The 26303-nt window shown below is 47.0% G+C and overlaps 1 protein-coding gene across 1 annotated transcript; it reads left to right on the forward strand.

The window, feature by feature from the left end:
- Positions 1 to 2447: 2447 nt before the first annotated feature.
- LOC149360655 (protein Skeletor, isoforms B/C-like) lies at positions 2448 to 26054 on the forward strand. The gene is made up of 6 exons (XM_089572437.1): positions 2448 to 2608; positions 17358 to 17412; positions 18886 to 18976; positions 20734 to 20893; positions 21534 to 21609; positions 25252 to 26054. Exons 1-6 carry the CDS (start codon positions 2500 to 2502, stop codon positions 25412 to 25414), a joined length of 654 nt encoding a protein of 217 aa, XP_089428563.1. The 5' UTR covers positions 2448 to 2499; the 3' UTR covers positions 25415 to 26054.
- The last annotated feature ends 249 nt before the right edge of the window (positions 26055 to 26303 follow it).

Genomic DNA, 26303 nt, shown 5'->3' on the forward strand with positions numbered 1-26303 from the left:
CTAAAAACAAAACACACGCACAAAAAAGAACGGACGACAGAGTAAAGCTCACAACCAAGCCGGAAACGCTGCCGAAGTCCTCGTCCTGTTCACGACATGGCGTCTTCGTGAAAAAGCGCCCGTGCCAACTTCGCAGCGCAGTCCCCCGTACGGCACTGCTCTCCAAGCTGCTCGGTTTACGGGCATGAGTCGCAGACAACAGCTGCCACCGCCCTCCAACCGAGGACGGGCCGCCTAACCGTAACACGCGATGCCCTCCCCTCTGCAGTCCGACTGCCGGCCAGGCCCGCCGCGGGTGGTCAAGCATGCGCGCTGCTCAGAGGCGGAAACGCGGCACGCTGTTAGCACGGCCTGGGCCTGACGAAAGTTAAGCGAAAGCTGCATACAGCGCATTCTGAAGACTAATGAGTCCACACATATGGTCTCCGAGGTTGCGAACTTTCCCTGACCGACCGATGGCGCGCTCCCGCGCGGGTGGGCCACTCGCACCAATGCACGATGTCGTTAACGCCTTCGCGGGACGCTCTGTGAGGGGGAGCCAGAGCGTACGTGAGGTGCCAGCGATGGAGAATGGGCGCTGCGGAAGTTGTAAGCAATCCTCCTGCCAGGCCTTGACCGCCGCTGACAGCTTCAGGCGGCGAGGGACCCGTACCAAACTCGGTTCGGTTCCGGGCGAAAAACAAAAACAATGGTTGATTTGCCCATTTAGGTCAAATGCGAATTAGGTGCGCAGGCAGTTCGGTTTTCACTTCGGTTCCGGTGTTCATATCCAGTATTCACAGATCCTGGCGTTAACCATTGCATGGATGCTGTCATATGCACTCTTCCCAGAGAGGAAATGGCCGAATGATAGGATGTTCGTCATTTGAGGAACGTTTACCTTGAAATCTTTCTATGGCGTCGCAGTAGACGTGTCACTGAGCTTTTTAGTACATATTTAAATATAGCATCTGCTACCGTAAGAGAGTGATTATGTTTTGCAAAACGGAGGAACGAGAAGCATGAACAAGGTAGTTCGGGTTGCCATGGTAGCGGTTACTACCTTACAAAGGCGAGCCTTTTAAGTTTATACGTTTTTTACTTAGGATACAATGACACGTATTCATTTGTTCGGCAAAGTAAAGTGAGTAAAAATATATCCCTAATTTATTTACTCGAAAAACGGTCCATGTCTTGCCATTGAGCCGTTTTATTTGCTTCACATACTGACATGTTCAAAATAAACAGGCCATGTGAAAACGCGGTATTTTAAATCCTCTGCTCTGAGTAGGCTTTCTTGAGACAACTTCGGTATAGCAGTAATACCTGTGTATATTCTCTCACAGTTCGACATGTGCCCACAGCACACGTACGTTGTCCTCATAAAAGCGAAAACTATAGCACCGCAGCCGTCTTAGCGACAAAGCAACCTGGCTCCATGAGACAGGAATTTGTGTTTGCTACCGCATACCATGGGCAACAAATCTCCCACATTGTGTCGCTGCCGCTCAAAAATATTACCTCCTTTTCACGCGATGGCCTGCCGTCGTTGGCCTAGCGGGAACTTTGAAACATTGAACCGCGGACCAGTGAGCCACCCGACTAGACACACAGGTTCACCATACAATGGCAGCCACACAATAAGGTACTTGCACAGCTGCTCCCTCTGAGAGCTGACCAGTGCCGTAGGAGAGAGGGAGAGAGCACCGAGGTCTGCCATTTCCGTAACGCCCATTGCTGTTAAGTAAGGAGTGGCGAAATCAAAGCAACGTAAGCAAACAATGCCTGGTGCTCTCAGACTCGCTACTAGTGTAATAGTGTGCGTTTAGTGCGGTAGATCAATGCAGCATATTACGAGCTGTGCAACTTGGCCAAAGCAATGGGCCCGCTGTAGCCAGTGCATTAAGGTCGTCGAAGTATTACTCGCCGCTTATTTATTTCTCTATTGCTCCATTCTTGATAATATCCATGTTATGTGTGCCATGTTATGAAGTACCATAGCACAGCATACCATACCATATCATAGCATACCATGCCAACCATACCATAAAATGGCATGCTCTACCATGTCCCATACCATACCATACCATACCATACCATACCATACCATACCATACCATACCATACCATACCATACCATACCGCGCAATGTTATGAAGCACCATAGCACACCATACTTCAACGGCTATGATGAAACGGGAAGCCGCGCGCACCAAGGCGTCCCCAGCAAGCAGCCAGTACCGGCATACTCGACAGACGCTACACCACGCCGGTCAGTAGTCGGCCGGTTCGTCCGCAGCTCGCCACACGGCGCCGACTGACGAGACGCGTGACCGGCCCGTCCAAGCAGGGCATCCTCTCGCCAGCGCCGCCACCACGTCGCCTCGGGGCCTGTCGACCTTGCCGGACCGGCGAGATCAGTGGGAGAGGGGGACGTCTGAGGTCGGCCGCCGAGAGGAACTTTTATAAAGGGGAGACGCGGCGGCGGCGCGAACTCTTCGGGTCAGTCGGTGGTGCGCGATGAGTTTCAGAGCTGCCACCATGTCCCCAGCATCGTCTCCAAGGGCGACTGTCATCATGCTCCTGCTAATCGGCGCCGTGGCACTTCTGGTGCAGCGTACACAAGCAGGTGAGGGGGATTAGCGATGCCTCCTACAGAAACGGCGCACAAGTCAGGATACGATACGCCGGGCTTCGTTTTGTTGGCTTTAGCAATGATAGCTGTATAGGGGGGCTGTCCCCGGGATAGATCTGGCGGCGAAAAAGGACGTTATACAGCTTTTCCGGGGCCGCAGGGCCTATGTGTGCAATGGTGTGGGCGATCATCTTGGTGGGCGTGTAAGTGGGAGCTTTTATAGAGATCGGGTGGCGCGTGCGAAACAGATTCCGTTGTCAGTTCTTTCCTGCGAGAGATGGCGCGAATGTTAAAAAAAATTTAATTCAATCACGAAAGGTCTATATCAGCATCTAATATATCTGACGAGCGTACGCTTACCTCCGCCATATATTACCCGCTCACAGTGGCGACTCTAAGCCGAAGGTTAACAAGTGATTCTAAAATTCAGTTGTGAACCATGCATATGATGTGTCTTCTACAGGAGCTGCACGTGCCTCCAGATACGCAACACCTGATTTAGCGCTGTATTTTCTAACGAATCGTAAATTTTGAGCTGAAACACAGTGATGTGAATTGATAACGCTAGCGTTAAAAAAAAATGAAAGGAGAAATAGCCAAAGAGGAGAGCAATATCTGAGATGGCAATACGAAGTTCATGCAGTGATATTTTCCGTTTTTAGAGAGATGGGATGAAGTCCGCACAGAGTCGGAGCCTTCAGGCTTTCGAGAACAAGACTCGCACTAATGCTGCGGGCAGTGTTAGCATAATTATAGGGCCTGATTTGGCTGTAGTGATCGAGGACTTATGGGGCAGCGTTGCTTCGCAGGGCAGTAAAAGCTTAGCGGGATAAAAATAATATTCTTAGTTAATTACCAATTCAAGTAAGCAACCTACCAGTCATCGAAACTATGTGCAATCCTAGGGAGCTGGCTCCCATTTATGGCAGTCACATATCGAGTGACGTCAGCATGCACTCATCGGAATGCATGAGGTGCCACGTGCTATGGCCCTTAACCTGACTGTGTTCGTACCCAGTCATCCATCCCCTGGGCATCTTGAGACAGAAGGAAGTAGCACCGGCCACCTAGATAAAGCAAAGGAGTCGCAGAGTATTATACAGCTTGCATTGCATGTTAAATACAGGCCTCGACATGGAGAAACATAAATTTCCTTGTCATCTCGGCCAGATTTCTAGCTGCCCGGTTCTTTCCCTGTACGGTGAACGTGTTGGAACGAAGATGAAACTTCGCATACATATCACACCGCAGTGACAGTGTCTTGGTATAGGATGGCCAATCGACGATTTGTAATGTTCGCCAGGATTGCTCTTAAGAGTCTGGAGTTCGGGGCTTCCGTTGTCCAAAGATATAACATGGTGTTTGTGGGATGCCATAGAAAACGTCCACATAGTTGTTTGTTCGTTGATGGGGAATTACAATGAATTTTCTTAGGTCATGCTGCGCAAAACATCAGTTGACAAATTCTGGTACTGTGCAAAATATTCTAATCTTTGTTGTACTTATACCGGAGGTGTCTAAGAAGAGAGATACAAATATTGACGTGTTGTGTATAAGGGCATCAACTTGATGAATGATGTCGCGGCTACTTTTATTTCTCTCGGTTGAATATTATTAGTACGTGTCTCCTACATATGAACGTCATAGTTAAGCGAAACGTTGGGCGAGTCAGAACTGTTACGTCGTGTTAAGAAGACCGCGTAATTAATGACGCACGCAGTGCAAATGAAAGTACCGTGTCGGCTCCGGAAAAGATGTCGAGACTCGCTGGGAGGGTTGCGCAAAAAAGTGGCGTCCAGGCGGTGCGAGTGCTTTCGACTCGGCGCAAGAGAGTGTGGACGAAACCAGCACGTTGATGCAACACTTGTCGACACGCGTCGTTAATGCCACTTATATTGCTTGCTTGTTTGTGATCCTACCTCTCATCCCTTGGTGGAAGTCATGTCTCTATGCGGGCTTGCTGCTTCTACGCCTTTATTGCGAGTCATGCAGCTGATAGCTTCAGCGTAATCATAAATCTTCACACCGTACAAGCCGTTCGATAGATGTCCGCAGACACGCCATTGCATAATTGACTAAGTGAACCTCTGAACAGTGTCTTTGGTTGCACAGACAGAAACTCGAATAATTGTGGCGAGGGTCGCCTTCTGTTGTCAGTGTTAAGAAGACATGACTTCAGAGAAAGATTTTTGACTGCGACGAATTTTATGACATGAAACTTAGCTCTGCCTGCTGAAGCAACATTGGCAATTATAAGGAAGGTGCATAAGTAGCTTATCTAAGAAAAAGCTGACCGTTTTTCCTCGGCGGGTGAATCCAGTGGGAAGCATCAGCAGCTAAAATATCCCCACCATTGCGAAAAGTTCACTCTATGTAGTTCTGGGAAACACATTACAAATACAGGACAGAGATTTACATTTCAATTTCCTTAGCAATGCCTCTGTGTACACCTTATGCATGCGTACCATGGTGTTTTCAATCAATGGTGGCGCACAGAATGGCAGTGCTGCCGGCGAAACGTCTGCCACCCTCCTCATCCTCTACCACTTGCTTCTGCCTGTTCTAGATAGCCATGTTTGTACCTAACTAACGGAAGCGTAGCGTTCTTTTTTTTGTATGCTGTACTTGAACTGCGAGTGTAGAGGACTGCGGTCATTCTCCCGCCGCTGCTTTTTGCATTCCTTATGCTTCACCCGTTCCATTCAGAAGACGCTCATTATTCTCGCTACCATCACTCACGATAGGCTGCCAGCGCCATTTCTTTATAGGGTTATTAGAAAACACGGCGTCAACACGCCTTCCGTTTTCTTCGAATTTGTTTTGTTTAGCACTCTTCGACCTCCGATCAACGCGAGGCGGCGAAACGAGACGGTGTCAACCGAACGCGGCACGCTTAATTAGCTCCGCTTGCCCGCATTTCCGGAGTCTGATCCGATCTCGCATAAACCCTCGCTGATAGCTGCTACCTGCTTTACTTTGATATTTGTACTCTTTCTGAACCGGGCACCTAATGGCACCCGGAAAGCCTTGCACCCGGCAATAACACGTCCACAGTCCATGGCGTGAGCGCAAAGCGTGGAATATCATTCAACGCTGCATGAGAAGAAATCACAGGTAGATTAACTAGTCCAGAGGGGCTTCCACAGACAACTGCCCGGAAACGCTGCACGCACAAGCTTCTCCTTTGTTGGTTTGCTGATTTAGAAAATGACACTGCAGGGTTCATATCACGCACAAGTGCCACCTATATAGAGAATGACTGTTCATGCAGAAAATCTAAACACGTACCACCAAGCACGTTTTTGCACTCTCTTATAACGATGCCATGCGGCGAACTTGTATACAAGAGCATACTTTCAAGAGCAAGTTGTTTATGGATGAAATATTTTCACATATCGTATTATTGCACCATAACAATCAATATATCCGCACATCCGTCCTAGGGACGCTTCTAGTTTTTTGCTATTTATTGTCAGAAACGCACCCCATTCATTTTCTATGCCAGTCAACTACTAGGCGTAAGCGCAGGACAATCATTAAAAACAAAATTTTGCTGTGCACAGGAAGGTTACACCGTTTCCACCTAATGCTCACAATCTTTCAAAGCAAGACTCTGCTTGGCATTTGAAGGTTAGACAATTCCCCTATATAAAAAATTCAGGGGGCACTTTGGCTCTCTAGATTGCTGCAAGGCGAAAGCGTTTCCTGGCGCACTGTTTGCTTTTATTTACTTTTTTATTTTTATATATTTTTATTTTTGTTCCCTTTCTTGGTTTTATTGTTTTTATTTTTTTCCATACCCTATTTTATTTCGTTTTTATTTTTGCTTATTTTCTGATTTTTATTTTCCTTTTCCTGACTTTATTTCTTTTATTTTATTTATGAAACATATGCATTCACTAGATGCGCCTTTATTCATGCTGGAACCTTGAGCCTTCGTGGCGGAGTGGCACCGTCTCCTCTTCAAATGCCATAGGCCCTGGCTCGATTCCCACCCTCGGCGCAGCGACGCCGAAAGGCGGACAAATCTGCCCACACGGCTGCCGACGCGTCTGTCGACATTCCTGCCGACGCGTCTGTCGACACTCCTGCCGACGCGTCTGTCGACATTCCTGCCGACGCGTCTGTCGACACTCCTGCCGACGCGTCTGCTAACGACAGTACGAGGCATTAAAGGCTTTCGTCTTAATAAGAGTGTCTTACGTTATTCCACAGTTGCCTCGCAATCAAAAGTGATGTCGAAGAAAGATGTACTTGCATGAGAGTTTTTCATGGAAATCGACTCGGCGTATTTACAGTGCTGCGTGTAATAGACCAGAACTTCCGCGGCCGCCCGGCGAACAATGAGAAAGTTATTTTGGTGGACTGAGGAAGCGGCGCTTTCGGGGACCTGTTCTGTGGGGTCGTGGGTTCATAGAGCGCCTGGTTCACGTTTTCCTTAGAGTGTCTTCTAGTTCGCGCTGTCGCGGTGTGCGAAAGAGAGCTCTATGGCTATCCGTACCGCTTCTCGAAGCAAATAGTCGACAAGTCTTTCTCCTTTTTTTTCTCCTTGTAGCCGGTTTCACAAAGAATTCTTTATGTTTACGACAGACAAGGCGATTCCACAGACAAGTAAGGAATATTTTAATGAGCACGTGTCGCCTGCTCGGCGCGGGCCACTACTTTCCTTTTTACATTCCAAACTCGGCGCACCAAAACAGCATTAGTGGATGAGTTATGTGTCGCGTATTTCTCAGTCAGCGGTAAAACTGTACCGCACTCATTTGCAGTGCAGCAGCAAAAAAAAAACAGAAAGGAAAGTCTCTTGTGCCTTTTGATGCAGAAATTCTTCTCGGTATTGGTATTGGTTTTAGGTATACTAACTTAACGGTTTAGCACTGACGCTCTCATTATTTGGGACAACGCTGTCGCTTTAATCTGGTAGATAACCACACACACCTATCATCTAACAAATAGACTATTTCAAAGGGCAGTGACTGAGGGTCTGAATTTTACTGAGAAAGAGGCTAAAGGTGGGGTCGAGCAGTAAACATTGACCAGTTTCGGTTACCATCACAAAATGCGGAGATCAAACAGTATTTCACCTCCTAAAAGAAAGTGTGAAGCTAACCGTTGAAATTAGCGATGGCATCACACAACATTCCTGAGCCTGCCTATGACGTGCCATGCGGCTATGGCTGATGCCATGTGAACTTATCGTCTTTGGCAATTTGTGGCCGGCTGCCAGCTAATGATCGGTCCCAACTCCGTTACCTTTGAAGTCGGAAGAGCGCTTCTCGCAGTAAGCAGATCGTGCCGGCAGCTAGTAGGTTTGCGACCATCCTTACGATTTCATCATCCCGAGCAGCGGTTTTGGAGAATTTCATGGCGCGTGGTGTCACTTTGTCGCGCTCCGGGCTTTTGGGACTTCATGACCGGCAGCATGGATGTTCTCGCACGGCATTTGCATATGCTTTGGATATCCGTAGATTAGAAAATGTCTCATATTCGGCAGATAAAGGGGACGTACATAGAAATAGGGCTTTTCGTTGTCATCAACTAACGCCGCAAGCGCTCCAGGTCTCGCCAGACGCTTTACGAACCTGCCTACTGGACTGATTGCATTTCCCTGTCCTTTTAGGATTTTTAAATGATTCTCATCGCAAACCGGGAAAGAAACGCAAAATATTGTGCGTATGTAAGATTTAAAAATCCTTATTCGTAAAAGGGCGACATCCAAAGAAAGCGTACAAAGAGCGTTATAAGCATTAAACCAGAGATGTATTAGTGTAGATTTGGGGTCTCTCATCGAGAGAAAAAGTATTACCTTGATGAATAAGAACGATACGCAGCGTCTGATGCGAAAACTACGTCACACGCTTATCCCAACTGGTTATTTTTGTCTCGTTTTCATTTCTTGGGTCGTCACTCTAAACACGCACACGCGCGTACAAACGCACAGGCATATATCTACAGGTATAACCATTCACTCACAGTTTGTTTGACTAGGTGTAGCCTCCGTACTCGTTAATTCTCAATGCTTTTATCGACTGACCTTGCCCGTGTACTTTAAACCGGCCTTCGCATGGAACGTAGGAAATAGTAAGCCGGGCTCTTCAGATGCTTACACCACTGGAAGCTCCTCTATCTGCTGCCTCAACTCAAACAGCAGCCAACTCGCAAATCACGTGGCACCACGCGCACGAGCGCTCCACTTAAGAGCCGAGCTTTTCTCCGTGAATCGGCGTGCTTAGACTCGCGGCAAAAAGTGACAACGCGAGAGCTGCAGCAAGAGGCGTCAGAGCGTAGCGACGCACGTGGCAGCCGTGCCTTGGTAGAGCGCCAAGTTGGCACCAACCGACGCTCTCAACTAGAGCCACCGAAAGAACGGCAGTTCTCACATCGCACTGCTGGCCGCTATGGCTGCGTGAAACACCCTCGCATCCGAGAGCGGCGAGCGCATGGTGTGGCGTCTTCGGCGATTCCTAGAAATTGGGAGCAAAAGGAGCGAAGCGAGCTTGCAGTTTCCACTGCTGGCCTTCTTTTCGGTGTTGTGCGTGAGTGTGAACTTAATGGATGCTTTTAAATGGTGATACTGAGAACCTCATGATGTCACGCTCTGTTTTCCCGTTCCTTCTCCGTGTCGTGATGGCAAGATAACTGAAAAGAGGGGGAAAAAAAGAGTAAAAGCGGCAGATTGCCAAATTCCAACGTTTTGAAACACACTGGCCGCAACAGCTACCGCGTGAAAATACCGGCCGTAACGACAGGCATAGTCATTGGCATCCACCCGAGCGCAGCCATACGGCTACAAAGGAAAGCTATACAGCTTTCTCAGAAACTTCGCAGTTAAAGAAAATTTCTTCCTCGTCCGGGGTTCGAACCCGGGACCACCGCTTCACCGGAGCAGTCGCTCTACCAATTGAGCTAACCGGGACGGCAGGCTTATGGTAGGGCCAGAGCGAATTGATTATTAACTCGAAGTGGGAACAGTGTTGGTCAAATATTTAAGGGAATCCCCCAAGGTGGAGTAGATTTGTAGTCAGGGAGTAATTACTCATTGGCATTCATCCCGGACCAGGACGAATTATTCTTTAACTACGAAGTTTCTGAGAAAGCTGTATAGCTTTCCTTTGTAGCCGTGTGGCTGCGCTCGGGTGGATGTCAATGAGTAATTACTCCCTTATTACAAATCTACTCCACCTTGGGGGATTCCCCTAAACATTTGACCGCCAAGCATAGTCACGTGATGGCTCAGTCACTTTTTTATTGAGCCTTCCGCAATCTGCGATTGGCCTGAATCCTCAGCTTTAGGCTCCTAATTTTTCACCGAAGCTGGCTGAAGACCATACGTAAGATATTCCAACACTGAGAACAGAAGGGCATTTTGCTGGTTAGCCTCCGTCACCGCCGCCTATATGATTCCAAGTGCGTAAAATGAGGGACACTGTTAAAGGCGAGAGACAAATTTTGTGCTTTTTGCTGAAGCCAGACGCATTTCGATTAAGCACCATGATCAAAGAACTGCTACTGGAAAGTAACTTGTTGGATAAACGTGAGTATGGAAATATGTGACTTTCTTGCGCTTGAAAATGAATGCTTTGCTCTGCAAAATTAGCGTAAAAATTGTCACCATGCTCTGGCAACACTCATTTTAAAGTAAAATATTTAGTAGCAGTAACTTGTGGTCGCAGCATTTGGTAAACAAGAAAGAAAATTTGTTCTGTCTGGTCACCATAATAGCTACCGCATGTGTCTTCATGCATCTCGCGAAAGCAACGGCTTTCGCCACCTCTGTTAAAGGAAGAGCTAAAATTGATAGAAAAGAAGCAGTCCGTGCTAAGTGAGAAAGTGATTGGCCCCACTTGTGTGTCAAATGGAATTTCGAGGAAGGGTATCAAGGCCTATCGCGAATACCTGGAACAAAGCCCATGTACAGTCTTCGTCAAAATTAAACAGCCCATGGGGTTTGCTTCCAAGCTGTGTAGCGGGGCTCTTAAGCACATTTCACAGCACTAAGCTTGGGAGCGTTGAGGATTTAAGTTGCTCCCACCTTCCTGAGATTGGGGTCCCTGAGTATGCAATAGGAGCCGCGCTGCAGGACTCAGAAGCAGACCTCTTTGGCTGCATACTTTTGACAAAGACTGTACACTGATATCTTCGGGAAAAAGAAAAAAAAAACAAGGGGTAATAGGCATCCCTGAAAGGCCAACAACGAAACTAAGTTTGGCTCTACTAAGTTTAATGTTAGCAGCATAGGGTAGTGGGCGAGTGGTAATCATTAACAGCACCTGCCAGACTACGCCCACTGCAGGGCAGAGGCCTCTCCCATGTCTCTCCAATTAACCATGTTCTTTGCCAGCTACGGCCACCATACCTCCGCAAACTTCTTAATCTCATCCGCCCACCGAACTTTCTTCCGCCCCCTACTACGCTTGACTTCTTTAGGAATTAACTCCGTTACCCTTAAGGACCAGCGGTTATCTTGCCTTCGCATTACATGCCCTGCCCAAGCCCATTTATTCCTCTTCATTTCAACTAGGATGGCATTAACCCGCCTTTGTACCTTCACCCACTCTGCCCTCTTCCTGTCTCTTAACATTACACCTATCATTTTTTTTTCATGTTAACGACCACACAGCGAGCCAGGAAAGAGTTGTTGACGCATAGATAACGATAACACCGCAAAAAGCTTCCAGAGTAGACATAGAAAAAGCGCTTGTCGGTCTGTTTCTTTTTTATTCTTCCTCGTTTTTGTGCACTTCCCTCGCTTACTAAGGTTAGCCTTATCAAGAAAAACAGCGCCTTCAGATAACGCAACGGACTTGAGAGAAGCATCTCTTTTTTCAGTTACGTCATCCCTCACGCGTTTTCTTTTTACACTCTCTGACTCATCTTTAGTATGTGCCAAAGGAAAGTGTACTCTCGACCCTGGAAAATGCATCGTGCATGTCGTTCCATCCATCTGCTTGCTCGGCTAACATTAAGTCTTGCCAGCAAGTTTGTCCTCTACGATGAATCTACATGGAAGATTCAAGAGCAGGGGTCAAGTGGTCCAGGGAAAACACGGCGTCCTTGTAAGAAGGGCAAAGTGGGATATTTTTGTTTCGCTGTTTTGCAACCCACGGAAAACGAAACTGGTGCCGCAAGGCGCTCGGAGCCTTGGGCACGCCTCAGAGCTTCCGTGACGGGTGTGAAAGACGCTGTTCCATATTTGATTAGCGTCGTTTGTAAGAAGGAAAAACAGGAAGTCCCCTGCCGAGCCACTTTACTAGGCTACAGTGTATTCATACGGACGTGTTTCTGTGCGTGGCATTTTTAGGATCTTAGCCCCAGCAGTCGTGGCTCCTGTCTTAACTACCACTCCTCATCACCAGGAATTGAGGTCTCAATGAGTAGCCCTCTGTCAATGTGCTGAGATGGCATTGGTTCAGATATGCTTTGCCTGGCTTTGTGGTGAAAATGAGCACTAGTATGCACTTCGGCAAAAAGAGTTAAGAGCACCATCACTTCGTACGTCGTCGACTCCAGAATAGTATTCAAGGTCAGAATTATTGATGACTACAGGGTAGAGGAGAGAGAATGTGCCACCAGTGGACGCTGCCACCGCGGTGCCTCATAGAGGGAAGTGTGCTCATTCGACCACGTTATTACGGTTGCAATGCGTTTTTTTGCAAGCGCTAAATGTGTCCGAAAAAAGAAATCAAAGCGGTGTCTGAAATCTGAGCCGCATCCGGCTATAAGCATACTTTCGTTACGCATGAGGCGCAGCCCTGGAACGCTGAATTTGTGGCATGCTTCTGACCACGCCTTGTGTGTGCAAGGCAATGAATGCTCTTCAAATGAATTGGGGGCATGTTGATATCACGCAAGATACACGAAACATTTGCATTGAAGAAGGAACCCATGCAGCACTAGCTGTGACATTGTTCCTTGGATGAAATTCAATTGCAAACATCCTTTGCTCAAACTGCCAGGGCAAATTCCCCACTGCCCTCCGTTTATTTCCTGCTGTAAGCTATTCGCTGCTGATTACCGACCACAGGTATGATGCATTCACTCACTTTATACCTCACGCTTTCGGTCGACAGTATTTTGAACCGCTCCGGACTAGATTTTGTGCGTTTGGGTAAACTTTCTCCTAATTAATTTCCCGCTATATTTTATTGCGTTTCTGGTCCTCACGCAAAGCAGATTACCTACTTTGCCCAGTCGCCCTCACTCCGAAGCCGGATGAGAAACTTTCCTGAGCTTGCCTCACAGACTACATTACGCTTTTTTCTTCCTGAACAAGGCGAGTTTAAAACTAGGATTTAGCAGTGATGTGAGTGGTGAGGGCAGGGACAGCTTTTTAGCTCACGGATTTTCCAACTGCCACAACATTTCCGAATCGATATTGCATCTAGCACACGTGATGCAGATTGCATGTGAGACGGGGCTCATTTCTTCACACTGCATGTAGCGAAGACGGTGCAGTAATTGCATATTCCTTTAAGTCTATGTTCTCTCGCGCTTTCTTAATTGTCCAACTGTATGTAGATTCAAAACCAATACACATTTTTAGCTGTGTTGTATTCGTCTTGGCGGCGTGAAAAGTTGACAGTAGCCGCAGACCACGCAATACAAGGTCAACACTTTTACAATTAGCGTCTGTGTATCTTGTCGGAAGAGAAGGGTTAATATTCGTGTCTCGGCTAGATTTGCGGATTTAATTCGTTATAATATAATGCGTGTTTCACCAAAGTCTGAGAGATTATTTGTTTTTAATCACTGCTTTCATTCTCCGTAAGCCTGACGCTTCGTCCCTTCTCATGGTTGTCCGCTTTAACTACAGCCACTAAGTATGTGCCATTTTTGATGCTCAAATTGACACCAAAGCTCTTTGCGAGGACACTAAAATGAAGGGCAGCGGGTACGATCTCCTCTTCCGCTACCGCTCGCGCGCGGCCGTGCTGTCAATCGCGTCCCAGTGAAAGTGACATGCGCACGAAGGAAAGCCCTCCGGTCGAGGCCTCGTCGTCGGGACACACGCCGGAAAGGAACGGACAGTGAGGCGTTTGCTTTTACCACGCGTGTCGCAGAGTCTGATGACGGGTTCGAGGAAGCGGCCTCTTCCGTCAAGTCCGTCCGTCCACCACGGCGTTCGCTCGCTTGTCGCCGTACTTTCGCACGCTGTTGGCGTCCAGCGTGGTCGAGTTAAGCGCGTATCAAGGCAACTGAACTGCCGGAAGCACCGACGAAGCCAGACAGGCCATACTTAGGGCTTCACAGGTCGATCAGGTCCTTTTCCGTCCTTCAGTTCATTTATAAAGATATAAATTTATATCATTTCAGGATCAGCTTTTCATGCTCCAAACAGTCGTATTTAGCAGAGTCGCCGATAGAGTTTCATTATAAGTAAGCTTATTAGTATTTACTTACTGGCGGATGGTTCCTCAATGTACTGATTATTCTGCGCCCAGATCACCTGAGAGCCTCGGCTAATCAAGCCTGTGTGTTAAGCGTTTTGAGTACGACTACTCGACGAGAGATCATAATTACAGAAACTCACCTGCGATATTCCTCTATGCCGATCCTCTCTACCACCTCGTCTCTGCGCTTCTTCGAAACCAGGCAATATGATTCATCGTTTTGACCGACGCGGCTAATGAGCCAGGTTTTCAATTAGAAACGGCGGTTGTGTATCGAAAAGACACCAATGGGTAGAGAGTATTTGTTCGGAATGGCAATTACGACCACCGGTAACTTGCGCAGGGCGCAAGCCCTTGCGGTCCTGAGGCGTTGTTCATGCAGCGTTGACAACGGCCGTAAGAGAAAAGCGAGCAACTGTTAATTCTTGTACAAATGATCCAAGCATCCTACCTTCTTCCAAAGAACCAATAGAGTTATCCATCCCATTCTCGTCTCCGTCTGGCGTAATTGATCCGGCATTCTTCGGAAGCTTGCTCTTTTGCAGTCTGTTGCTGCCCAATACTCCCTTGAACAAACAATTTGTAATTGATTCTGAGTCGAGAAAAGAATAATTGATTTGAGTTTCTCCATCTAAGGACGGTAAAACGCGTGTTGGTGATCCCACCAGATAGATGAACGTACAGTTGGAGTCAAAAGTCTCTGACCCACCTGAAAGTTCCGAACTGTGCCGCGTTGAATGCGTGAGCCACCAGATGATGAACTCATGGCGTCGAGATCAGTGCAGTGCGCCGGTCTCGACATCAGAAGTGCATGACTCAGGTGGCAAACGCATGCAGCGCAGCGCGATCCGGAACTTAGAGGGCAGATCAGATAATTTCGACTCCAATTGTACAAATGCACTTTACGTTAGCTGTACATTATTTCCCTGAACGCTGACATGCAACACAGCGCAGTGTGTGTTTCGGTTTTACACGCTGCATTTAGCACATGAATTCCGAAATCTTCCATTATTCTGTTTACACGTGACTAAATCGTTCTGCCGATGGGGCGAGGTAAGGATTTGCCGCTCTGCAACTGTGTGCCTTATGTCTTTTTTGAATCTGAAAGGTTAACATATGAGGGTCGTTTACCTAACGTCACTCAATGTTCCAAGTCAGTTTGATGTGTAAGGAAGACCAGGAAGGTTGAACGTGACAACGAACTGTTTCTGGGGTAGAGATACTAGTTTAACAGTAGCGATGAGAGTCATGCGTTCTTATTACCCGTTGATTATTGACTGGTCACATGACAATTGTCCAGACACTACAGCTCTTAATGTAGACCACTGTTCGCATGACCAGGTTACCTTTTTATTTGATGACGTTATTTTAACAACACCTGACGTCATAATGAACTGTGAGCAGGGGATGGGAGAACCTTACGCACTCCGCGCACTATGCAGCTAGTTGCCCGTGCCAGCGTCCTCGTTTTGTGGGTCCCAGCGTGTTGCTTCGTTGAGACGCGCGGCTCGTCCGTCGATGCGCTCGATCGGCGGACGACGGTGTGGCTTCGCGGGAACGCGTCCTGTGGCCTCGTCTCGTGCGCGGCGCTCGGCCAACCGTGCTGCAGCCCCCGCTCTGTGTCCACACTGCTCGTCAACGGCTTCCGGGTGACCGCTGAGACCCCGTGGCTGGCTCTTCGCCGGCCGGCACCCCGCTCGTGCACGATTGGGAGCACGGCAGTGTGCTTTTGTGCTCTCCGCCCCAGCGTTGCGGGACTGCACGTCCTGGAACGTCCGCCTCTCCGTCGTGGGCTGCTGTAGTCCGGTTACCGCCAGTTTGCTCTTTTGTATTCAGCATTCTTTCGCTGACTTCAAGAATTCATTGTTCGCTGCTCTTCGACCTGTTTTCGCGCAGAAAATGCACTGAATGATTTTCTCAACTTTTCCTTGTTGATGAAGTTCTACTGGTATCGTGGGGGACAGTTTCACTGGTTTATATTGCCAAAAAACTGTGGTTGGGCCACATTCTGCATGCTCGAATGAGCGTTCTCAAAGTTCTCGGCGAAATGCTACCCAGGTTGGCCTGCCCTAGACGGGCAGTCGCATATTCCCGTCTTCCTTCGCACGGAGGATCTTCCTTCCTTCAAAGTTCTCGACCCTTCTGGAAGCAATGCATCTGTACAGCGCTCTGAATTAATAACTCCTAAGCACAGTCCGTGACCGTTGGTGCGGAGGCGATTGGTAATGTGCTCCAACAGACTCCAGCTGATTGACAGCGGGCCTAAAATGAATTTTAAGTGATTCCATTGTCACGTGATGCTCAGTGAACATCCTTTGCCTGTAATTCCAGCCAGGTTCTTGAGGTACTAACTTTTTAAAGTGTATTTTTTGTTCCGCAGCTGGAGTGTTCCTTAATACTGATTGACGAACTCCATCGAACTGGTTCAAAACCAACAGTTTTGCCTTATTCACATTAACCTCGACTGAATAGCGAGAAAGGATGCTTCAACGTTCATATGGGCGCAGTTTTTACATTTATGTTTGGCATATTCACTGATGTCTCAACTCTATGGCGATGCATCCCTAGTTATTAAACTCATTCGCTTATGTTTTATAGCTTTAGAATACAACAAATTATTAGTAGTGCTGATTAATTCAAGTTATAAAGAACGCCAACCATTTTTCTAGGTTGGGATTGTTTCTAACTTAACTAAATTCCTTTTCACACCTGACAAACCTCTCTAGAGTGCTTTCTTTTGAATCTTAGTAGTGCTTCCACGAGGACGATGCACCGGCACATCATACGTATGCTACTGGCTCTACGTAAATACACACTTCATATGTAGCCTTTGAGAAAATACTGTGAAATTGCACAGTCCTGTTGGTAAATTGTATAGGGGCATCAGGTTGAAGAATGTGCCAAATTCTTTCCAGGAAGAACTAATAATGAAATACGAGTTCTCTTTTCGAAGAACAAGGCGGCAATTTCGAGAAAATATTTCGTTCCTACAGTTTCATAAGACGCATGGTGTACGATATGATGCAACCAAGCACTCTACGACCAGACCAAGTATGACATGGGCTCGTCCTGTCTCAGGTCTGTGAGCAGCGTAAAGCAATGAATTCTCCTAAACCAAACACAACACTTTAGATGGTGGAAGCATGAGATAGAGGGAAGCGGCACATTTATATCTCACGTAGAGCTTTCCGCACTGCATTGTTATGACCCAGTAGCAACATTTATAACCAATTTACCTACCTACCCACGTGTGCCACTAGTTAAAACAGAGTTGCCGGTGGATATGGCCATGCTATTCTTCCACGCATACATGTAAAGACCTGTTTGGCTTTCTCTCGTTTTACCATTTGCAGCACATGGTTTTGTGGCTGACGAAGAACAGCGACTCAACTTGCTGCGACCACACAGGTACGGTTCCTCTTGTGTTACATTTATTAGGTTCATTCGCGCCCCAAGTTACAACCGCATGCATAAAAGCCACAAGTCATTTGTTCTGTGACGCGAAAATCCTTATGAACGAGGACGCTCTGGTATTTTTTTTTTACTGCTAGGAGCAGGCTTAATGGAAGAAAATGCTGACGTCCATTGGAGCAGAAGACACAAGATTAGAGCATGCGAGCAGTGTGAAAGAAAAGATTCCAGAATAAACTGGTATCTCATGAGGTGGCGAGATAGCTGATTAGGTAAATACTCGTTGAAATAATGATAAGGTGGTCTCATTGAAACGAAAGAGCTATGAAAATGATGACTTTGCAGGCACCATTCGGCAGTATCGATAAACATCTATCATTTTCAAGACTATCGATTCATTTTACGGCTGAAAGGAAACACGCTTACAAACGAAAGCTCATAATGATTTATTGGTTTATTGGGGTTTAATGTCCCAAAGCAACTCAGTCTATGAGGGACGCCGTAGTGAAGGGCTCCGGAAATTTCAACCACCTGGGGTTCTTTAACGTCCACTGACATCGCACAGTACACGGGCCTCTAGAACTTCACCTTCATCAAACTTCGGCCTCCGCGGCCGGGATCGAACCCGCGTCTTTCGGGTCAGCAGCCGAACGCTGTAACCACTGAGCCACCGCGGCGGGGCTAAAAATTTATTAAACGCTTTGGTGGCTAGATTAGACCTCATTACAGAGATGGAGCCGCACCTTACGAATAAAGCAGGTGGTTCCGTCTATACCCGCAAACAACCGCTGCGAAAAGCTAGGCTGACTCGATGTGTCTGAAGAGGCGAGCAGCTGACAAAGAGAATGAAGAAAAAACACAAAATCAGATAGGAACAAATGGTGCCAAAATTAGTGCTCGAGCGGCGTCACATGCTCATACGTTTCCAGATTTTTCGGAAAGCATACAGAGTCGTGAAAAACAATACATGAAATGACCATTTCATTTCTAGCTCCTTAATTTTTCGCCATCAGCCAGAGGCCACCTTTGACAAGTCTGTCATCTTGCCTGTTTATAATTGTCGGGAAATCGTTTTCTCACAATGTCTCATCACCATTTTTAGTAAGTGGAGAATTTAGGCCTTCAGAGATTCAAGCAACTAGGCGTAAAAATGACCGCGGCGCCGCAGTTGCGTTCAGTAGCACGAGTAGGGCCAGCAGGCTGTTGTCACTGTGAATTTAAGCTGGAAGTTGACACAACAGCAGTAGCGGCAACCGCAGAGAACAGCAAGTGGTAACGCTCTGAATACCCAACTAGTGTAGCCCCGAATAAAGTGTGAAAATGATTTAAGTAAGGTGTGCGCAGGGTGCCCCCTGCTTGGTCAGGGGACCTTTTTTCATCTCATTAACAGCTCAATACTTTTCGACTTTATGTCGTAATGTGTGCGTGTTGAGTAATCTTGCCGGTGACTATTTTCCTTCCTTTCACCAGGAGCGGCTCGCTTCATCACCGTGTCGCAAGAGACGTCACGAGTTTCATCAGGGGAGTCCGGTGGTCTCCTATCGGCGGCAGGTCAGCTCGGGTAAGAAAACGAAAGTGGTGGCCAACATACAGCATTTCATGGCGTGTCTGACACCAGTTCAGAGTTGAATAAGGGCGCCCCTTGTCGACGCAGAGAATGGTATCGTTAGCCACTGAACTGCTGGGCTATCTCATGTAAACAAACCCGAGGGGGACCTTGACCGCTCGGTGTAGCACTGTTTCCATAGCGACGAAAAAGCAGGCCACAACAAGTCTGCAGGTTTCGACTCGGCCCTTGGGATTACTGGCTGCGTTGAGATTGACTGCACGGTTGATGACTACTGTGAGGTGTTTAAGAGATTCACGAGGAGAGTATTTAATATGCTGAGTGCTTTGAAACGAAAGTTCAGTGATCTCTTTAGTTCCCGATTATCAGGAAGTAGCTGTATACGGCATGAATAAAGAGTGGTCTTCAAAGTCGTCAAAAACTGTGTATTCTTTCAAGCGCAAATTTTTGATCCACCATATCTCAAGACTCCGTTGGTTTATGAGCATCGCCGATGTAGCGTGACACGTCGTGCATAGGTAAATTTGTACACCGGCTAAATATTTGCTACCGATTTAGTCTTTAGAAAATACAGACACTTGTTTGAAGGCTGTCTTGAAAAAAAAAATGGCTGAGGCTTAGCTAAGGTTAAGCCTAGTCAGATGCGAAGCATAATGATGGCTAGGCTTGGTAATACATGGCTTTCCTTGGTTGACGTTCATCCCGCTCTTCATCGGTCTCTGTGGCACGCTGAAGCTTTCGCTTCTCGTTCAAATCAGCCCTGCTTCTAGGCGGCATCCCAACACCTGGCCGCCTCGTAAGTGCCCGGAGAGCGAGGCAAGCTCAGCTTTATACCGCTGCTGTAGCGTCACGTGGTCAGCTGCGGCGCCTCTGATGTGGAGCCTCCACCGCCGCGGCCGACCGCGCGAGCCGGCAGCCCATCTCTCCTCTGCTGTGACGTCATGTTGTCACGTGGTCAGCCGCCGCGCCTCTGATGTGGAGCCTCCACCGCCGCGGCCGACCGCGCGATCCGGCAGCCCATCTCTCCTGTGCTGTGACGTCATGTTGTCACGTGGTGTCACGTGGTCACGCTAAAGGTCAATGGTAGCTCCACCGCCGCTCTCAACGGGCTGTAGTGTAGCTCTAGTAATATGCTTCGCATAAAACAAATCCGGTTCGGGCGCCTTTCCACAGTGTAAACCAATGTGCACTGGAATTTCGGTAACTGCATAATTGGTGCAAATGTTACAAAATTTTCAAAACGGAGACATCCAAGAAAGAAATCATAGCGCAAGATTTTGGCTTTTGATTGTGTCTATGAATCTAACCTCATGGAAAATGTTTCTGGAGATTGTTTTCAATCTTTTGTAGTGGTCGTGGGCATGCACTGCAAAAGGTATGGTGTCGTCGACCCGTCAGCTCTCGAAGTTGTGTGGCTGGTGCAACTAAAAAACCTTTTGACGTCCTGAAAATATTGCCTTTTCTTCGTGTTTTACCGCTATCAGCCGGTCTTCGTTTTTGCGTAACCTGCTGGCGAAAGAATTCTTCGGTCCCTGAACTTGAGGGGGAAATAACTCGTGGTCGCTAGAAACCGGTCTTACTCGCACGTGGTCAACATGTCAGGGCGGGCAAACACGAGGATCAAAGAGTGAAGGACCGTGCATTTGATAGCCGACCTACACGTGGCTGCTAGCAGGAATTTATAGACGACGTAAAAATGAACAAAACACTTGAGTGCTTACAGTCTCTCCATGCGCCCTCTCTCAATGCAGTCCCCTCTGCCAGCAGCCAAGGCTGGGTCAAAGGCTGCCGCACCCGTGACGTTGCCTGCTTTGACCAAGCGGGCGCACAATGTCGGCTCCGGTCCTATCGTGCTCAAAAGCAAGAAGAAGATCTTCATCCCCAAGTTCACCTACGACGGGGCCGGACCAGGTACGACTCTCTACTGCTGCATCCGCGACGATAGCCGGCAGATTGCATGTCGCACGTCTTCTCATCTCCTCGGACTGTGACGAGGAGTGCACCTAATAAGTTATTCTATGTGATATGTGAGCATAGGGATTGACTTACAAGAAGCCCCATTTCTGCCTTGTGCTTTTGTTTTCTTACCCATCAGGCAGTGTAAACATGCTAAAAAATTGAGCCCCCCCCCCCTTTTTTTAGAAGCTTGACTTTCTACTTTGGCATAAAGCTGAAACAGCTCGAATCCAATGAAAGTTGCATGGCGTAAACAGGCCAGACTGCTAGCAACATTGCTAGTTGCCAATTAAATGGCATGCCCCATTTACTCTTTCGGAGTTTTCTGCAGCTGAAAATGATGTCTTACAACACACTAGTGCCTAGAAGGAAATAATGTTCCTAAAAGAAGATCGTTTAGGTTCAGTTTATGGGGTTTAACGTTCTATAAGAAAGAAGAGCTTAGTTTTCCGAGGCATTGACGATGCTTTGTAAAATGTAAACTAGAATCACTTTTTACTTATACACAGGTAGCACGTCGCCACGAAAGGCGCGATGAAGTTTCACGTGTCCTGTACCCCTTTCCTTTTTTTTTACCCTCGTGCCTCTCTTGCAGACGTGTACTTCCTGGTCGGCAAAGGAGCGAAGGTCACCCACACAGGCGCCACCAAGATCCCTACTCCAACCGGAGAGTAAGCAGGCTGAGTAGTTGACCGTACCTGCTGAGGGCGCTAAAAAGTTAGCTTTAATTGCTGCAAAGCAAAGCAACTTTCTTTTCATCCATCGCCTTCCGCGCGACTAAAACATTTTTCATTGGTGCGGAAATTATCTCAAGCCACCACCGACTCGAAAAACGGGTTCAACTAGGGTTGCTTCCTAATTCAGAAGTCAAAATATGGCTTCCACGAAGTCTGCGTTAGCCAGAATTTATTGAGTCGGCATCTCGAAGCAATTATGAACATAGTTCACTGAGAAATATTATGAGCCAGTCCTGTAAGATGCAGGATGAAGAAATTCTGTAAAGGAGAATGAAAATGCAGTGGAGAACTGGTTAGGAAGTATTCATCTGTCCCTCAATGTGAACAAATGCGCCTTGTTGGTCTTCCCGGTTTCTCATCCTGTACATATCTGCGTTTCTTATAGAAATCATATAATTCCTCAGGTTCAAACAGTGAAGTATCTTGGAGTGATCTATGACTCTACTCTTTCCTGGCGGCCTCACATTGAGCAAGTTTCTGTAAAAGGAGTTCGGGCCATTGGCATCCTGCGTCGGCTTTGCAGCGCTAGGTCAGGGATGAGAAGGCACACACTTCTGCTGATCTATAAAATGTATGTCCGCCCAATTTTGGAGTTCGGATGTGTTTTATTCTCAGGAGCTCCTGCCTATAAACTTCGACCGCTTGTGCTCTTGGAGCGTGAGGCGTTGCGCCTCTGCTTGGGACTTCCAAAGTATGTAGCTAATGTTGTCCTGCACCTTGAGGCGCGAATTCCATCTTTATTAGCCAGATTTCGCCTTTTAACAGTCCAAACCTTTTTAAATTTGTGCGACTCTCCTCTCCACACATCCAATGTAATATTTCTTAGTCAGCCCGCCGTCTTTTTAAATGCCACCTGGTCTCGTTTGCATACTCCGCAGATATGTTTCGTGCAGTCTCTCCTCGATCCCTTAAACATTAAGCTCACAGATATCCATCCACTGCATAACATCTCACCTTCAGTCGAGATTGCATTTGATAACATTTTCCCATCGAATGCCAAGCTCCAGCCCTTTCCTCTCCTTCTCGGTTTGTTACAGGACCACCTAAGATCCTTTCCTTTTCATATTCTCATTGCTACCGATGCCTCGCAGGATCGTGAAAAGGCAGGTGTGGGCATTTTTTCACCTGCATTGGGTTGGTCCTTTTCTCTCCGTCTCCCTGACTTCACTCCAATTTATCTGGCCGAATTATTAGCTGTCATTCTAGCCTTACGTAAATTAGATCCTGCCGTTTCCAAAGTCATGGTTATGACGGACTCTCTATCTATTTGCTTTTCATTATCATCACCCTCTGAGTCTCGGGCATTACGCCTATTTAAGCAGCTGATCCCCCTTCATCTAAATTCGGTGAGGTTGCTTTGGGTACCGGGTCACGTGGGCATTCAGTTAAATGAGGTTGCTGATTCATTAGCAAGGGCCTCTCTCTGTGGCCCAATAATTGCTGTCCTGCCAACGTGCGCATATACAGCTGCGGTGAGGTTTCGCAGTTACACAATATTTCAGGAATTTTCAGCCTCGGCGCTTACTTTATCCCCCGAATACAAGCATCTTCTGCACCCTTGGAGCAGCAAAGACTGGAGTTCGCGCAGACTGGAGGTCTCTTTCACGCGTTTGCGAAGCCGAGTTCCTCTGCTTAATTTCTACCTTCACAGATCTGGGCTGGCGGTTTCTCCACTGTGTCCATTTTGTGCCGAGCCTGAGACAGTGGATCACTTCCTGCTGTTCTGCCGCCGATTCTCTTCTTTGAGGAGGCGCTTATTAGAAAATCCGTTTCACCAGCTGGGTCTGCCTGTGTCCACTGAGGTTGTTCTTTCCTTTGGCGCTACTTCGCTTGGACGAAGCAACAGGAGTGCGCGCTGTGCAGTTCAAAAATTTCTTTTAGAAACACAGCGACTCCCATGCTAATATTATTATATATATTTTTTTCTATTTGTTTTCATTTTTCTGATTATCAAACTTTTAATTTATTATTGTTATTATTATTATTATTATTTCTGTCTCTCTTTCAGTCAATACAAAATTAAACCATTCCATATGTTGCATTCAAATTTGCACATAATGCCGTCCTCCCATCTTCGATCTCCCTGCTAACAGGTCCCCTTTCGCTGCGTCGTCCAATCTGTCAGCCTATACCCTATTAATACTCCTTTACCTCTAAAGCTCTTAATCATTCCAACAGTTCACCGCCTGTGTCTTGGCCACTCCCCCGTAGTGGGTATGTGCCATTCTACTTGAGGCCAACCAACCAACCAACCAACCAAGTCGGCAGCATAATCCGCCATAGCGACGAAACTACTCGTGAGGAATCATTCCTATAATTAAAAAAAAAACACTCACAGCAGTGTTCGTGGCCAACAGTCAACCTGGACCTATGCTTATTTTCCTCGCTCGCTACGTCAGAAGATAATTTAACAAAACTTCTGTTTGGGCTAGATGGTGCATAGCTTATATTGAAATGAATTCAAGCGCCCAGGAACACGCACACATGAGGAGGAACACACAGGACAGGCGCTAACTTCATCTGATTTATTCGCAGGTAAGAGAGCGAAAAGATATACATAAAACGAGACATGCGCAGTAAAGAAACAAATTGTCATATCTCAATGCGTCCTCAAGGTATCTGTATTCTGCCTGCAAAATATTAACTGACGTGTCTTTCACACAGTCATGCCCCCTCTTCCCGATGTGAAACGCTTCTAATAATTCACGTGTCTTCTTATCACCACTTCTGCCAAGTATCTTTATCTCCTTCAGCCGCGGCTCGCACGCTCACAAGAAACTTTGAAAGAACGTTCAGGCGCATTTTCTTATGGTAACATGGAAACGACGACTTTAAAACATGTCAAAAAGTGCCTTTGTATACTTTGTTTGCGCATGCGTCTGTTTGTATAAGAGCCAAAAAAGAAAATTGCGATCCAAGCGCCTTGTCAGAAGCCTGTAGTGTGTTCTAAGAAACCCAGGCTCTATTGCTTCAAAGCTGTTAACTTTTCATGGACGGAATGCAATATGAAACCCTCAGGCAAATATAACGGCATGAATATCTTGTTGGGTATAGGTGTTATACAGGCCGATATGATCAATCTTAGAGCGAATGCTCAGCAGCTGCTCGCATAATGAATTCGAGGGAGAGTGTGCAGCAATGCAGCGCTCTAGAAGGAGGTTTAGAGGTAATGTACGGGGCGTCAAATGTTTTTTTCTCGTAGTTATGAGTTTTGCTAATCTCAGCGGATAGCCTTTTACTGACTACGCTACAACGCTATTCGGCAGAAATGGTTTTGAGCTGTGGGACTAGGCAATGCCATAAGGTGCTTCACGCCTGTCACTAATCTAGGATATCAGCGGCTAATTATGAGTGAAGTGCAGCATATGCCATTCAAATGGTAGTCCTTTGAAAAAAAAGACTTCACGAAGGGACAGGTTTGGTAGATGCATTACTTAGAAAAGAGAAAAAATGGGATTCGTTGGCTCCATCTCAAATATACTGGACGCGGTGAAATTCGATGCGGAGCTGGAATTTGATACGGATGTTTTGTAATAAGTGCCATATGTCTTACTTTAAAATTTTCTCTCGTCGCAGAGTCAAGATAAAGAAGGGCTACACGGGTCAAGACATAACGCTCACGCTTCCTGGAAGCCTGACCTTCAACGACGTCGACTGGTTCGCTGTGTACTGCATCACCTACCAGGAGAACTTCGGCGACGTGCGCATTCCGAAGAACCTCCACTTGCCCAACGCCTGAAGAAAATGTCATCGTTGCCCAGAAGGGATCCCTCCAGGAATATTCGCTGGCCTTACATACAAAGAGCCGAGCCGATCTGCTGAAAAAAGACGAAGCTCTCTCAAGTGTACAGTTACGTTAGAGCTATGACCCTTCATGGCAGGTGTGATTTCAGAGATCCATTGGAAAACTGGGGATAAAGTTAAATTCACATTCCGATTCTGTCGGTAGGTTTTCGTACTTGCGGAAAAGTTCAATTGTTATCGAACCATTTGAAGGCTGCTTTCACAGAACAAATACGGTCCTCTTTTTATCTGCTACCTACAAGGGGTGAAAACAGTAATGACACCAAACGTTATTCATTCGGCTCCACGAATATAAAAAGCTAAAGAAAAGGCAAAAGCTGGTTTGAATAAGTGCAAATGCACAGACCTGCGTTCAACCCGCCGTTAAATCGCTTTCATTGCGACCTCAGACACACTTTCTTTATCATCAAGTTGTGGTTATTCTTGCCCCCGGAAATGTTTTTGTTAGATGAATCTTTCTTGTACCATTTCGAGTCACACGTGTCTTTCGTGCATTTTTTGTTCTTTTGCTCCAGTACCGCGCAAGGAAGTCTTCTTTATCACAATAAAACTGGAATCATTCATAAATACGGGAAGGAGCGGCTTTCTTTTCTCTTGCGCAGTATTAGGACGAATGGCAAGCGAAGAAAATGCTTTCGTTACGGAACACGGTGAGGGTATAAGGCGCCACTGCACAGGTGTAGACCACTCGGAAACAATTAGGCGCCTGATCACCACGCACCCTTGTATGCACATTACAGCAGGGGTGGAGTTTCGCGGTCGGTAGTTGTTAATAGCTGTATAGTATTTTTTCATCTTCGTACTACAGGCATGATTCTCCTCGC

Source organism: Amblyomma mixtum, chromosome 2, assembly GCF_055824585.1.
Source record: "Amblyomma mixtum isolate Tamu chromosome 2, ASM5582458v1, whole genome shotgun sequence".
NCBI classification, from domain to species: Eukaryota; Metazoa; Arthropoda; class Arachnida; order Ixodida; family Ixodidae; genus Amblyomma; species Amblyomma mixtum.